This window comes from Hylaeus anthracinus, unplaced genomic scaffold (assembly GCF_026225885.1).
Source record: "Hylaeus anthracinus isolate JK02 unplaced genomic scaffold, UHH_iyHylAnth1.0_haploid 2, whole genome shotgun sequence".
Lineage (NCBI taxonomy): Eukaryota > Metazoa > Arthropoda > Insecta > Hymenoptera > Colletidae > Hylaeus > Hylaeus anthracinus.
The window spans coordinates 5,547,272-5,563,072 of NW_026534838.1; the positions used below are offsets into that span (position 1 = coordinate 5,547,272).

General features: G+C 38.4%; 1 protein-coding gene across 2 annotated transcripts in view; it reads right to left on the bottom strand.

The window, feature by feature from the left end:
* Window positions 1-2,011: 2,011 nt before the first annotated feature.
* The window catches only part of LOC128892834 (ankyrin repeat and death domain-containing protein 1A-like), a 29,716-nt gene continuing 15,926 nt past the window's right edge, over window positions 2,012-15,801 (bottom strand). The window contains exons 2-14 of one of the 2 annotated variants that reach the window (XM_054153398.1): window positions 14,762-14,915; window positions 13,565-13,668; window positions 12,290-12,388; window positions 11,864-11,962; window positions 10,878-11,084; window positions 7,836-8,033; window positions 7,563-7,661; window positions 6,491-6,589; window positions 6,282-6,380; window positions 5,386-5,481; window positions 4,293-4,527; window positions 3,477-3,605; window positions 2,012-2,880 (exon numbers count right to left, since the gene is read on the bottom strand). In XM_054153398.1, the coding sequence (XP_054009373.1) occupies window positions 2,795-2,880; window positions 3,477-3,605; window positions 4,293-4,527; window positions 5,386-5,481; window positions 6,282-6,380; window positions 6,491-6,589; window positions 7,563-7,661; window positions 7,836-8,033; window positions 10,878-11,084; window positions 11,864-11,962; window positions 12,290-12,388; window positions 13,565-13,668; window positions 14,762-14,855 (1,644 nt within the window). In that variant the 5' untranslated portion in view covers window positions 14,856-14,915 and the 3' untranslated portion in view covers window positions 2,012-2,794. Of the gene's footprint in view, window positions 2,881-3,476; window positions 3,618-4,292; window positions 4,528-5,385; window positions 5,482-6,281; window positions 6,381-6,490; window positions 6,590-7,562; window positions 7,662-7,835; window positions 8,034-10,877; window positions 11,085-11,863; window positions 11,963-12,289; window positions 12,389-13,564; window positions 13,669-14,761; window positions 14,916-15,801 lie in introns of both variants that reach the window. The other variant, XM_054153397.1, reaches the window with a different exon arrangement.

Sequence of the window (15,801 nt, forward strand, 5' to 3'; positions counted from 1 at the left end):
TTTCTCAATTTAATTAATCAGCTGGTCCTTTGTCCCCAATTTCTTTTTTTCTCGCACTTCTCCTCCCTCCTGTTCTCTCTTTCCTTCTACTTCTTTCTCTTCTTCATTTTCTTGCGTTGCATACCTCCGTATTTAACGTCGTCTGCCTGTTGTGTGTCGCTATTCGCCTTTCACGTGAACCTTCCTCCGCCGGAACTACCCTTCGGGTGTTGTGTTCGTCGAACACGTGTGAAAATTCAATCGTTCGTTGCGTGACACACTCGCTGTCGTGGATTTCTGCTCGAGACACGGCGGAACTCCCACGAAACGGCTCTTAACGTTTCTGGTAATATTAAGGAAAATGTTATCGTTGTGATTACCGAGTAATCTGATACTTGAAAGGGTTAGAATCGTACCCTGTCTAAAATAGGAAAAATGAATTATCCTTGTGTATATTTTTCATTTGAAGTGAAATTGATACAATTTAAAGGAAGAACGGCAACAAAGTTAAAGACTGGAAAATGAAACAGCTTCGAGAATAAAATATTTCATTTCTTTCGTTTTTGGAATGATGATAGAGGAAAATGTGATGCGATGCGTATGGAAGAGCCGTTTCGGGCGAGTTCTGCGCACGTTTCCCTCGGTGTGTACCATTGTTTCGGTAAACAAACGCAACTGCACTTCTGCTTTCTCAGGCGTTCGAGTGGAACGGTGGATAAAAAAGAGAGTCGCGAGTTTTTGACCGTTTTTCGAAGATGTGAATCGTTCGATGGCGCGCAACAGTCATTTGCTCGTTGCTATGACGACGATGGTAGCTGATTAATTATTGTCGATAGTGTTTAATTCTAATTGTTAAGGTTTAGGAGTTTTGGCGCGATTTGTCGCCCTCTCCTCTCCCCCCACCACCCCTTCAACCCCCCCGTTTACCGTATCGGTTTGTACAATTCACGATCACGACGAACCCGCCGTTGACGGCGCTTCGGGCACCGTTTTCTACCATCGACGCTGATAAACCGTTATTAATGATTAGTATGATACGATAATGATAATACCGTTCATAATATTTTGTTATATATAAATATATTACGTATTTGCGTGGGTGGAAACAAGAAGTGCATTCTTTTATAGTATAGAAGCAAATTGATATTCCGTATGGATTAATAAACATTCACATTTTAATAGAAAACGACGTTTAGGATTCTTCTTCCCACCCACTGTCGTCCATCCCTCACTGTCCATCTCGTCCGAGTAATCTCGATACTCGTGGATCACGATGGGTAAGGATGTTCCAATTTATTTTTATAAATATCTACAGTGTCCAACGACGAGTGTTGTGAATATTAGAAGTTTAAGTTCGAGTTTTGTTTATTTAGAGACGAGTAGAAGCCAGTTTATAAGAAATAAATGCATTCAAATTTATTTCTTTTAATATCTAGAGTGTCCAACGATGAGTGTAGTAAATATTAGAAGTTTGAATTCGAGTTTTGTTTATTTAGAGACGAGTAGAAGCCAGTTTATAAGGAATAAATGCATTCAAATTTATTTCTTTTAATATCTACAGTGTCCAAGGACGAGTGTTATAATTAGTAGAAGTTTAAGTTCGAGTTTCGTTTATTTAGAGGCGAGTAGAAGCCAGTTTATAAGGAATAAATGCATTCAAATTAATTTCTTCTAATATCTACAGTGTCTAACGATGAGTGTTATGAGTGCAGAAATTTAAGTTCGAGTTCTTTTTATTTAGAGACGAGTAGAAGCCAGTTTATAAAAAAATAACTGCATTCCATTTAGATGCAACTAGTCCTTTTTCAAAATATTTTAAAAATTATTTTTCTGGAGCAAAATAGAATTCATACAACATATCCAAAGGGCGCACAGATTTAAATCGGAGTGATCGTTTAAAAATCTCGAGACACTTTAATTACTCGTTTATTGAATCGTACACTTTTCTCGGATATGTAGATTGTCGTTCATGAATTGTACAATTATTGAAAGCTTTGAGACATTTTCGTCTTTAATTACGCTCTAAATCTACTTCTTTCTTTTATCACATCGAAAGCCCGGCTTCGCATCGCCCGCTCATACTCCAAGGTACGTATTTCACGTTTCTAATTACAGATACCTGGTTTCGCGCGACTATCGACGAACAGAATCGTGATCTTCGAAGAGTACGTTCGATTTTGGCCAAGAATGAAACGAGACAGGACGGCTTGTTTTGTTGCAAACATTGCTGAATTTCGAATTAACTCCACGATCTTATTATATGAAAATCTATTAATGCGTATACGTGTCCAAAGCGAATGTGTTGATAGAAACAATTTATTTTGTATTCGTTATTGGAAACTAGACGCGAATTTTGTCCATACGAAACCAGAACGAAAACCAATCGAAATAAATGTTTCGAGGCAGGTCGAGAGACGATGGCACTTTTCCAAAAATATGTACAAACGCGTTTCTAATCCACGCGAAACGTCGCGATTGTAAAATTTATACGTTCGCGTGATATTTTTTTATCTTATTTGCCCCGCGATTCGAGAGTTCTCACATCGAATGCTTTCGTTGACTCGTGTAACACGTTTCGTTGATTCTCTTCGTATCTATACACAATAATCTCACTATGAAACCGCGAGTTCATATCGAAACGTCGTACTGTAAAAAAGGTAAGATCGGCGACTATACGGATACATACGTCACAACACGAGCGTCGCTAGAACCCCGACAATTATTTCCGACTACAGCGATCGATTTGAGTTCCTTGATAGTCTTACAGTTTTTCACCTGTTTTCCTATCGCAGGCGGAGTATTAAAATCGTTGCATTTAAGCGATGGAGCATTTGTGACAGCGCTGCTTGTTCGACTTCGCTTTGCCCTCCTTCTCTTGATCCAATTGTTTGCGAACCGATTCTGCAATCATTTGTAGTCTTAGAAAATCAATTTGCGTTGATGAACAAGAGAATATTTTACTTCAGACGAATTAGGAGTTGCACAGAATTATTTTTTGGACAATTTTATTTATTATTTTATTTATTACTCGACCTCAGGGGCCGTAGCCATGTTTGATTGTGGCTACGGTACGGGTTTGGCGAACCCGAAGTACCCGAGCCATTGGTCCCTTTGGGACTTACAGGACTATAGCTGTGGTGTCAGAAAATAGAACGATAAAAGAAAATGAAAAGAATACAGTGTACAGAAGTGTAAAGAATAGTAACAAAGTCTCATCAAGCCACCATGTTTGAAAAGTGACTAATAATGTAGAAAAAAGTGTTATACACCTGCATGATCCATGCACTGTTTAAAATACACCAGTCAATCATTATTACCCAAAAGAGTCCATTATTGATTACCACCGGACGCAAGAAATATTCATAGCGTGAAACGTTAAAATTTTGGAGTGTTAAAATGATAATTTTTAAATTCACAAACGTTAAGAAAATGCGTTATACCGTCTGAAGTAGAATACTCCCTTGACAATTAGCGCAGCCAGTTAAAAAATCATTTACCCGCGGCGGCCTTTTTGTCGACCGCAGACAATGCGTCGCAGAGTTCCTTTGCTATGGAGATGTCAGGACTCAGTCCCGATGCCCAGATCATCAGCATCCGGAAGCCGTGCTCCTTGTAGCTCGAAGGACCTACGATAGGAGCTTTATCGTCCTTTTCATAAGGCTGCCCTCTGTTTACGGAGGGAACACCGATGTGCAAATATTCAATCGTCACTTGTTTATCTTTCGTTATAGTTCTCTCTAGATTTTTAGTATTGCTGGCTAGATTTTTCGTATTTAATTTTGTACCTTGATGAATTCTTGTGTTTCGTTTCGTGTCTGCACCAGGCCTTGGCAAATTTTATAAGAATTTCTAAATAATTTCTCAAATTTACCTCCTGGTTTGGAAATAACCAAAATGTTTGAAGTAATCGTATTAATAATATCATGAAGTATTTAATTTAATTTGCGCCAGGCTTTGACAAATTTCATAATAATTTCCAAATAATTTCTCAAATCTACCTCTCAATTTGGAAATAACCAAAATTTCTGTTTCAAGTAATAGTATTAATAATATCGTGATATACTTAATCTACTTTAGCACCAGACCTTGGCAAATTTCATAATAATTTCCAAACATTTTCTCAACTCAACCTTCCAGTTTGAAGTAAATCCAGTAATAATACTACGAAATACTTTATCATACGTCTCTGTGAAGTGACCTGATTTTATTTAAAAAATTCCCAGGTCTGGAGGTACAGACCAGAATTGTTTCCGTATTTTTCACGAAGCCTGCAAGGTACTCACGCTCGTAATTAATTTAGAATTGTATTTTACCAGTATACTGGTGCTCAATCGCGCGAATTTGTTCGTGCGTGAAGGCCCAGTGAAGAGCCAGCTTCTTCCAATCTTCAGGACCCAAGTGTTTGTACGCCAACTTCCATAGAACCGATCGAATGTGCTCTGGGAGCCCGCAATTATTGCTGGAGATACTTCCACCCCTAGATCCCTCTCGCCATCTTCTTCTCGCGGGCGTCAGATCTCGAATTTCCTTCTCGGACGTCGAAGCTTCCTGGAAAAGCAGGGAAATTTTTCATTCGAATTAATTCCCAAAGATGGGAATTTTAAAGCAGTTCAACTGTTTGTTTCCCCAAAGACCTTTCTATTAACTCTTTCAGACCTGAATCACTTTCTTTTCTTGTCCTTGTAATTTGATTTTCAGGGTTTACTTGGAGTAATAATAAAAGAAAAATCCTAATAGTGTAGTTTTCGAGGAAAACTAGTCTCTTTTCTAACCTAAATGTAAAAATATTTTGAATTCACCTGAGTGGCAACAATCTTTTTATACTTCTGTCAAGAAAGTACCAGGAATCGATCATTTAAAAAGCCCGCTTAAAGGGATTGTTGAAATTCTTTTTGTCACTAAATTGGCACTACTGTCCTCTATACTCACGCGGAGTTTGATCGTCACTTGTCATTTAGTTTGTTTACAGTGCGTCATTTTGTCAGTTCAGCACAAGTGTGTTTAGCGATTTTTGCGATGGATAAAAATAACGAACAAAGAATCTGTCTTGAATTTTGCATTGCAAATGGAATTTCGTGTGCCGATGCGTTGAAAATGTTACATAAGGCTTACGGTGAATCAACTTTATAAAAAACACGTGCGTATGAGTGATACAGTGCATTTAAAAATTCAACGTCTTCAACTGAACATAACACCGCTAAAGTAAAGGAAATGGTGAATGAAAATATATAAATATATAAACGATAGTGTTGGTAATTTTTAAATTGTGTATCCCCGATTGTCGACTCCAGGAATTACAGTAATCTCAGCCTCGCCAAAAGTGCGTTATGATGTTGAACCAAGCATCCCATAAAAGAAAATATTAAAATAAGGAAAGCCGTAAACGGTCAGTTTTAAGGCACTTACCGGTGCAGGGTAGTCTAGCCTGGCAGTTTTAATAATCATATCCACGATGGCTGTAAAACTGCCTCTCGCTGCGACGTACAATGGCGTCCTGCCGCTCTGTAAACATCCAAACAACTCCGTTCGAAACTTTGTTACGAAGTTGGCCGGTCGCGTCGACGGTTACACGTCGAATAGACAAATTTTGACACCGGCTGATCTCGCGCGAAACGTGCGCAAACGTGGAAACGTTGCTTCGGAGCTTTTGTCACGTTAAACCAAAGTTAACCCTCTCCACTCGGGGACGACTCGGGGACGACTCGCGGTCGCCACTTGGTATTTGGTAGAAACTACTCTCGGAAGTTGTGAACGAAGATTTAATTAAATTTCTTAGAGACTAACAATGACAAAAAAATATTAAATACGAAAATAGTTTGGTTTTTAATGAGAAAAAACTAACTCTGTCTCTGAGACTGAGACTTTGAATAGAAATGGTGGCAGGATGTACATAGTGCCACTATAGCCAATTACGTTTGCTGGTGTATCGATATCTCAGATAATTTGTTCTGCAGATACGATTTTTTTTACAGATTTCAGAATTACTATGGAATTGAGGTTTTGAGATCCAGAGAGGCCTAAGTAACATTTTTTTTTTTAAATTAATCCATGGCCTAGAACGCATAGCTAGGATGCTTTATAAAACCAAAGTGACGTGTGTTTAATTGCCTCAATCATTAATAAATGGCAGCATAGAAATAATTAAATGAAAATCATAGCTTCCAATTTTTCTTTATAATTCAGTGGCCTCAATTTATCTCTAATTTATCAATGAATTTATCTTGAGTATTTTTCGCTAAGGTCTTCAGAAATTTGAAATAAACGGAACCAAAGGAAAGAGAAGGTGTACGATCAGTGTTCACCTGTTCTCTTTGCTCGATATTCGCACCTGCTGCAAGCAACAGCTCACATATGTCTGTGTGGCCCATCTCTGCAGCGATGTGGATCGGCGACTGTAGTCTCTGAAACATGTCGCGAGGTATCATGTAAGAATCGTAGAGACATAATACCTGTACGATCAGAATCGAGCGAATGGAAGGAGTCTAGTCGTGAACGCGGTCGTTTTACGCACCAAGTTCAAGCAGTTCAGGTCGACCCCTTTGTTAATCAGTATCTCGACCGTTTCTACTTCGTTGTTCTGACAGGCTAAGTGTAGAGCCGTGTTTCCGTACTGCAAACCGATAAAGTGTCACGAAGACGGATAGTTACTCGATTCTATTAGGTTGTCTAACAAGTTCGTTCGCGTCCACGGTACGCATTTAGAGAAGTGTTAACACGAAACTGTTGTTTACGTTAGCTGGAATGGATGAATGTATCGAGCTGAGAGGGTTCGAAGAGTTGAAGGAGTATACATATATTCCTCAAAGATAGCAGAAGTCCATATTATCCCCATTAAAGTTGGTAAATGTGATAAATTATGGAATGTTTAACAAATCGACCGGTGATTTTATTTAATTACTAACTCGTAATGGGGAATGCGCTAAACTTGTTGTTGCATATGCTGTCTACACGGAAATATTGTCTGAGTAGATTTAGGGTAGTTGGTGGGGGCAGCAATATTGAATACTGCTAATGTACGTACTGTCTGAGGAAGTTTACTGTAGTTTTTGGGCGAGGCTGCAATATTGAACACTGTTAATGTACATACTGTCTGAGTAACTTTGGTGCAGTTCTCGGTACGACGGCAATATTGAATAGCGTACAGTATACATACTGTCTGAGTAAGTTTGGTGTAGTTCTTGAATGAGACGGAAGTATTGAATACCGTACAATGTACATACTGTCTCAGTAGGTTTGGTGTAGTATTTAATGGAGCGGCAGTATTGAATACTGTTAGTATACATACTGCCTTAGTAGGTTTTGTATACTATTTGATGGAGCGGCAATATTGAATACCGTTAATGTACGTACGGTTTAAACGGAAATACTTTCTGAGTAGGTTTAGATCTAGTTTTTTGTTGGACATTGCTCCGCGAGAGGCTGCGAATAACATTTTACAATTTACAACTAAAAATTCATTCAATGGTTATTTAAAATCTCATTATGCGTACTGTAATTGGTAGCATTTAATATTTTCACGACAAAACGCGAATGAACTTATTATACAACCTAATAATTCGCGAATGTCGGAATTGAAAGCGTACCTTGCATTGCTTATTGAGCGCTGCACCGTGCTGAATCATCGAGTCTAGTATTCCTTTGCAACCCTGACTGGCGGCGACGTGAAGGGGAGTGAAACCCATCTAATAACCGCAATTCAGACTCTATGGATTGGCTTAATTGTCAATAAAATGTCTTGGGAGTGTAATGAAAGATTGACGAGATTTTTCAGACTTCTCATACGAGAGTACAATTGTTACAAATGTGAATACAATTTATGAATTAACTTTGCTTAGCTAAATGGATGAATTAATTACTTGATCAGTCAGCTCGGTATTAGCTTCAGCCTTTAGTAACAATTGAGCTATGGCCGTGTGCCTCGTTCTGGTAGCCACGTGAAGAGGGGTGTTTCCTTCGTTGTCCTGTGCGTCCACGTTTGCTCCTAGCCCTATAAGAATCTCCACAGCTTCCAGGTGTTCCTCCGCGCAAGCACAGTGTATTGGTGTCTGACCTTTCTAAAAATCATTGTAAAATTTACCCATAATAAGAAGATATACAAAGAGTGCTAGAGGAAGCAAATATTGCCCCACTTTGCCACTGTTTTCAAGTTACTCAATGGTTGAAGGGTTAACCTAACTCTCTGCACTCTCGGGGCGACTTAGAAGCGACAGTCTTTGTTTATTTTAGATCTCGGTAACTCTCGAACTGTTCGTAGCGATATTGGTTCATAAATAGGTTTCTAATAAGCTGTAAATTTGTATACTTTGAATGAGTTTCAATCATGGTAGAAGAAGAGTTTAGACGTATAAATTGTTAGCTCCCTGTAATGGTACTGTCTTCGAGTGCCATGGTGTAAAGGGCTAGGAGTACCTTCATAGGACAGAACTCTCTGGGAATATTTCTTCCATCATTTTTTCCATCCAAAGTATGAGCATAGAAACTTAAAAATACAAAACTCCCGCCTTTTCCTTAGTAGTAACGAGTGCCAGTGACCTGTAAAGGGTTAAAGGGCGTCTTCTGTCTTTACAATCGCCATGGACCACAGGGATTCCGATAGATCGACAGGTCGCGCAACTCCCGAGAGTGTCGGAAGCACCTGTAAACCGACACAAGTTCCATAAAATTCTCTCAAAGGACTGCAGTTGCAACGCAGCTGTGGTTCGCCCTCTCTCCTTCGGGGATTTCGCTTGTCTTCGCGATAAGAAGGCAATATAGCTAATGCCAGAGACCCAGTTTCTCGGCAACTGAATCGGGAAGAAGCCGCGTGGACCAGTTTCTACATAAATTGAAGTTTCCTGCGTTCGCATCCAGCAGCACGCGGATATTTGCGTTTTCGTTTCAATTTGAAACGGATTAATATTTGAGAAAGTAAATCTTCCCCGTGCATCGGGATAATCCTGCGATTACACCGCCGACGTTTCGCGCCACGCGATAAATATTCTTAAAGCGTGTGATCGTTTGTTTTCAAAAATCTTCGCGCAACGTTCTCGTTACGATTGTCGTTTAAAATACTAATTCGAGATTACTCTCATCGCTGTTTATATAAGTTCGGCCGTGTTTTGCGAAATGCGTTTGATCGATGACTTTCAAATCGACTATTTTTAATTCAAGAGTAATTGTGCAAGAAAATTGCAAACTCGAGCGCGAATGTAAATACTCCTGACGCAAGACGACACTCCAAAAGACATTGCAAACGACACTGCAAAAGAATTACTTCATCGAGGCTCTGAAAATTGAAGTTTTCTCTCTGCCTTCTGCTCGATTTCTTCGTATCGAATTTACAAAGGGCTGTTTCGATCAACGTTTCTCTAGGATTTCATTATCGAGATCCAAAGCTATTGTGTTTCAATGCATCCCAGTCTCACGTCCTGGATTTCGATCAAGCGCTTTACCTCGGCGCCATATCGTCGCAGATATAGTCTCCGAGCAAGTAGAGACGTCGTACGTGCACTAGAGTGGTCCTTATTTCAATGAAACCGTGGAAATAAGAAAATTATTTCACTCAAACTTTCATCTACTCACTAAAAATTACTCAATTAACCTTTCTTGATTTTGAAAATTTCGTACAAAATTATGTATGAGAAACATGTTCTAAACAGTGATTTATCGTTATTCGATAATTCTTGTACATCCAGAGGATTACTATTCTCTGAGAATGTAATATCGGATTCTTTTATTTTATTTTTCACGAGAAAAAAAAAATTGAACACCCCTTGTTGTATAATAATATTAAATGAAACGCTTCCTCGATCGATTAACCTACTTCTTATCTTCCATGCCCACTCTCTGAAATTCGTTACAAAACGTATTACAGGCATTAAATTGAAAAAGTGATGGATTTAGGGATATTAATATCGGCGAACCGATTCGGCCTTTCAAACTTTCACACGGGATTCCAGGAGCACGCTTCCACTGTTTCGAACGATCCGTTCAGAGTTTGGAGTAACTTCCAAAAAGAAATTCCCGTCTCAAAACATTCAAACTTCTTCCAACTCATAAAAGATATTTCACTCTTTTTCGTAAAAACTCACTGTTCCACCCGAAGAATATTCAATACTTTAGTTTGGTTGCAAATCCGCCCCTCGTTACGCTCGTATTGCAAACGAAACCAGGACGTATATTTTGGTTCATATTTTGGTACGCCCGGAGCAGGTGTGTTTTTTAATTCTTAATTTCCAATTTGATTAACTTCGTACCAATGCCACGATTTAATTAAAACGTTTGCGTTTAGTTTCCTTTATTATAAAAATAAAAAATGCAATTACGTAACCCATTTATCAATTGGTAGCCATGGTACCACTCTTCTCTTTATTAATACAGAAAGATATATTTTCAATTTTCCAAGTTCGCGCTTTAATTCAACATTTTCTTTCGTTCCTATCCTTAGGGTACGTGACCCCTTTCTATATAAATATACTAAACTGCGCGTAATCAGCTTCCTTTATCATTAATATAAATATAATTTCACGCTGGTTGAGGTACCACCATTTCCTCTATCAATACGCAAAGAGTCGTCGAAGTTTTCTCCATTCTGCTGCGCGTTAAAAAATTTCTTTCGTTCCTACCCTTAGGGTTCGTGACCCTTTTTCTATACAAACATACTGAAGAACACGTAATTAGCTTCCTTTATTATTAATATTAAAGTAATTTCACGCTGGTTGAGGTACCACCATTTCCTCTATCAATACGCAAAGATACGTCGAAGTTTTCTCCATTTTCCTGCGCGTTAAAAAATTTCTTTCACGCCCGCTTTTCAATTCTAAGAGTCTCCCCCCCCCCCCCCCAACCCTTCTATCTCGCGCCACCTGGTTAGTTAAGTGACGGTCTACAGGGAAATTATGACGCCTCCCGGCTCTTACCTTGTCCGTGACATTTAGCTCGAGCCTAGGTATGCTGGAGAGGGCTGTTATCACAGTCGGGTGACCGGCACTAGCTGCGTGATGAAGTGCAGTTGCACCGGTGCAATCGGTTGCATCGCCGTTCAACGATTCCACGGCCTCCGCGAGGTACTCGACTACGCCGACGTTGCTGCCGCGGGCGGCGCACATTAAAAGAGTGTATTGTTTCTACGACAAAGGAAAACTTTGATTATTTGTGTCGGGCTTCAAACGAATACCATTCCACTCGTTCTCTCTCTCTCTCTCTCTCTCTCTCTCTCTCTCTCTCTCTCTCTCTGTAACTGTATTAACGCGGAAAGTTTTCGTTTCCTCCTACCGCGCCATAGGAATTTTCTTTGTCATCGATTCATTGGAGATTTCAGAACCAATAGGATAGATCATAGATAGTTATGCCATTTTTTCTGTCTTTTTTTTTTTGTTAGAGAAAATATCGGTATTTTATATTTAAAACTTTGGCTAACATTGTTTCGTATAAAGATTACTGCATCGTTCGAGAATAACAATAATTTTTCATTTTTATATTTTGAATATTTGTAACTTTGTAATAATTTATTTCACGACGATGCAAGTTGTGAGTTGGAATATTGAAACCTTCGAATATACTAACACTCTTTTGCATAGAAATTACTGCATCGTTTCAGAATAGCAATAAAATCTTTCTCTTTTATATTTTGAATAATATTGAATAACTGTAATATTCATGACAATATTCCAAGTGACTTGGAATATTGAAAGAAAATTTCATTTTTGTATTTAATTATTTTGACGAAAATATTTGGACGATGTCTCTTGTAGTTTAATTGAAAGTGAGTGAATAAAGGGGCTCGTGGATTTCGAGAGTCTCGAAGTAATTCGATTTTAATGACTGTCGTCGGTGTCGGTTAGTCCTAGGTTACACGGTATTCAGAGTAAGTAATGAATATTTATTCGCTTAATTACGAGAATACCTTGTTGACGGCTGACACATTTGCTCCAGCGTTGATTAACATCTTCACGGCGTCCCTGTGCCCATACCAAGCAGCCATGTGCAACGGGCGCATGCCGAACTTCAAATATTACAGACAGAATTTAATTATACCTCGTCAAAATTCCCAAGTTTGTAAACGTTCGAAACCACACTTCCATCAGTGTCCTCGAGAAAATCGATACGATTTTTATTTAATTAATACAGGAACCTTGCTTAGATTGAAAGAATATTTAAACAAAAATTTTATACAAATATTTGTAGTGCATTAATTCTTCAAATTTTTTAATTTACACGATCTTTAGAAAATCATTTAGTCGATGAACATTTCGATATGCATTTATGAAAACGTTAGCTTCTCCTGGCCACGATCATTCGTTTTGTTATAACATTATTAATAAAATGTTACCTTGTCTCTGGCCTCGATGTCGCATTTCGCTTGCATCAGCATTTCGATGATTTCCGTGTTTCCCCTTGACGCTGCCCAGTGGATCGGCGCTCGGCCATACTAAACAGTAATTTTCAATCGTGCGGATATATTCGCGATAAATTAAATGACAAACCTACACGGACGTGCACACCAGAGATAGCCAGAATTTTGTTCCAACAGAAATTTATTTACAACGTTTATTCGATGAATGGTTACACAGATAAACCTTTCTGTATCTATCACGATTTTCACTATTTTTGTACGAAAAAATTACTCGAGGTTCATCAGAATTTTATTCGAACGTATTGTACGTTCGTCTCTGTTATTTTCATCTTGTCAATTTTCACCAGTATTTTCTTCTCCATATTTCTCATTCAGAATGAAATAAAGATCGATCTTCCAAGCTTTCATAAATAAATAAAATAAAGATTCAAAGTATTAATTGAGTGTTTATACGCTCCCATCAGTTTCCAATTAAATATTTCGTTATAAATATATCCACGTGCAAGGTTTATTCCTGTATATATTCACAATGAAAAATTTCCTTCTATTATTTATTTTAAGCAAACTTCTTCAATAGAGAGTACGAATGGTTACAGGACCGACCGTATGTAGCCCTTAATCAAACAAAAGGCTCGTTGTTCGGAAAAGCTTGAAGAGAGCGCAGGCTGTCATGGGAATTTAAGTGGAATAATCCGTTTATGCCGAGACAAAGGTCATGGCTAGAGCAGAATCATGACGATTTAACTGTTGCGACGGTACACTACGTGATATGTCCCGTGCTCAGTCAGACAGACGTCGCACTATATTCGTGGCACGTTACTACTTCAACCGCGTCACGTTATCTCGCGCTTCGGAGCGTGTAACGCGTTTTGCATGACGTTAACGTTAACGAAGTGGCGCCAAGTGAAAGATTCCATTTTCAACGAGAACATTCTCCACCTTCGCGCCGAGATGCTTGTTTTTTAAACACGAAATTTCTCCGACTTCTTCTGATGGAAATATTTCTGAGTCGTCAAGAACTATCTTAATATTTTTAGTTAGCTATTGGCGAGGTTTCAGAGTCGTTGTATGTAAGAATTCATATTATTTATCGCAAGACAATATTTATTGAAAATCGAGAGAAGTTGTGTTGAATGCTTTGTGATTCTGAATTTTTATTTTTTCCGAGTAAAAAATAGAATTATTGTTGGCGACTACTGGTGCACACCTCCACGGTTCATTGATTTTGGATATTGTACGAATGAAACTTACGTTGTTCCTGGAATCGACGTCGACGGGCTCTTTGAGCACTTTGCGAACGGTCTCCGCTTCGTTTTTTATCACAGCCTCGTGTAGCAAAAGGTCGTTCTTAAGTACTTGCAAAAAGAGAAACTTCCATAAATTTCAATCGACGAACAAGTTTCAAAATAATGAAATTTTTACTACACAATCGATTAGCTGCTCCAAGGAATCTCGGCTAATTTTTATTTATCTTTGTTGAAAAACTATCGAAAAGGTTTTGTACATTATAATTATTATATGAATTGCTAGAAAGACTCGCAAGCGCCCATTTTGTAATCTCCAATCCCGAGTGCGAAATAAATTTGTCAGCACGCGAATTCCACTTTAATTTCAATCTACTTTCTCGTTTTTAGCGCGGCCCATCAAAAAGATTCGAATGCACACGGGACGTACACGCGAATAACATTTTTCCAGCGAGAGTCTCTCTGAAAATTTCACCCCGTACCATCGGAAAATCTACATATGTTTCTTCCACCTTTTCGCGTTTCCCTTGTACTCTCGCATCGCAACGGACAGTCTTCCCGGAGCAGCTTGCATCCGTACAATTTTTCGTTCCGCAAACAGAATTTTCCCTCTTTGATGTCGGCGCGATTAGAAATTTTAAAAATAGAGGCGCCCGAATGTCCCTTGGAGTTTCTTCCGATGATGGAAGTTATGCAAACGAAAAGGAAAGTAAATAAAAAAAGGCAGTTCGCAGTTTTACAGTCTTCTGTTTTCGTTCAGAAAGAAATTGTATATTTTGGTAATTTCAGATATCTTCGAGTAGAAAACTTTCGATACAAGAAATATTCTTTTGAGTACTCTTAAATTGATCATGTTAGAAGATTTTCCGTTTGCAGAAAAAAATATTTCTGAACATCTCTTTCCTCCTCCTAAGGCATTTTTATTCATTTCTATAATTAATCTCTATGAATCATTTCGTTGTATTGAATATTATTATTAAGTGATGCAATAGTTCTCTTATAAGTTAACCTTTAATTTACTGAATTTCTCAAAAGTTTTTAAAATACAGGCGTCCATCTTGGTATTATATAACAATCTTCAAAAAAAAAAAATTTGTACTGCCATTCAACAATTAAAAACCGAACTTCATAGAAGTGGACTTTGAAGTTCCTCCAGTAAATAAAGGGTTGAATAGATTTTCTTCGCTTATTTCTTCGTACTTACTTCTAGCAGTCTTTTGATTCAACACCTCTCCCTCGATCGCCTCGTTGATATTCACCGGCGAGGGTGTCGTCGTTATTTCCTCTTTGTCCACCATATTTTCGCTCTTCACGTTCCCCTCGTCCGCATGTTTAGTTAGCCCGTGTAATTATTAGACCTGAAAATCGAAACATTGACCGAACATGTAGCTTGCGGGTTGGTTAACTTCGCGCGCTGGATTCAGCCACGATGTTGACCCGAAAACCGGGACGATTTCGCGGAACTTTTCAAGTGACTCGAGTAATTGCGCAAACGTAATTAAAAAGCCCCGCAGCGATTACATTTAAATCTTTTCATTCCTGGATTTTCGTAATTTCAGATATTTTCAAAGTTAAAAATTCTGACACAAGAAACATTCTTTCGAGTATTCTTGAATTTATTATTATAATAGAATTTATTATTTTCCGTTGAAAAAATATTCTCAATTATCTCTTTCTTCCTTTCAAGTTTTCCCTCTTTAGAAAGAAAGAATGTATTAAACGTGATTATTCATCTCCAGAAGTATAAATATAAACTATACACTCATATGAAAAGAAAAATCGTCCAAAAAATTAGGTCTTTTCGATAACGATCTCCTTTTATTGATTAACACGTAATAGAGCAAACAGTGATTGATTGTTTTTGTAGAATCCAATAGAACGAATTCCGCGTCGTGTAATCCGTGGCCGTCGTGTTTACGCTTGAAAAAGGATTTCGCGTGCAATCAAAAACGCCCCTGAGTTTTCGTTCGAGCGCGGAAACCGGGACATGTCCGCGAGGTGGTTCGTGACGTATAAATGAAATAATTGTATGTGTATTCGCATTCTGTAATTTCCATCGATGGTTTTACTAGCGACGTTATTACACGCGAAGTCAGTCATTCGATTTGTAAATTACGACGCGCGAGCAATATTCCAAACCGTTTGACAGCTGAAACGATTAATTTCGAAGACAGAATCGCTCGTTATTAACCCATTCGTGCCTACGCTGTTAGACACAAACGAGTTTCAAACTATTTGCATTGT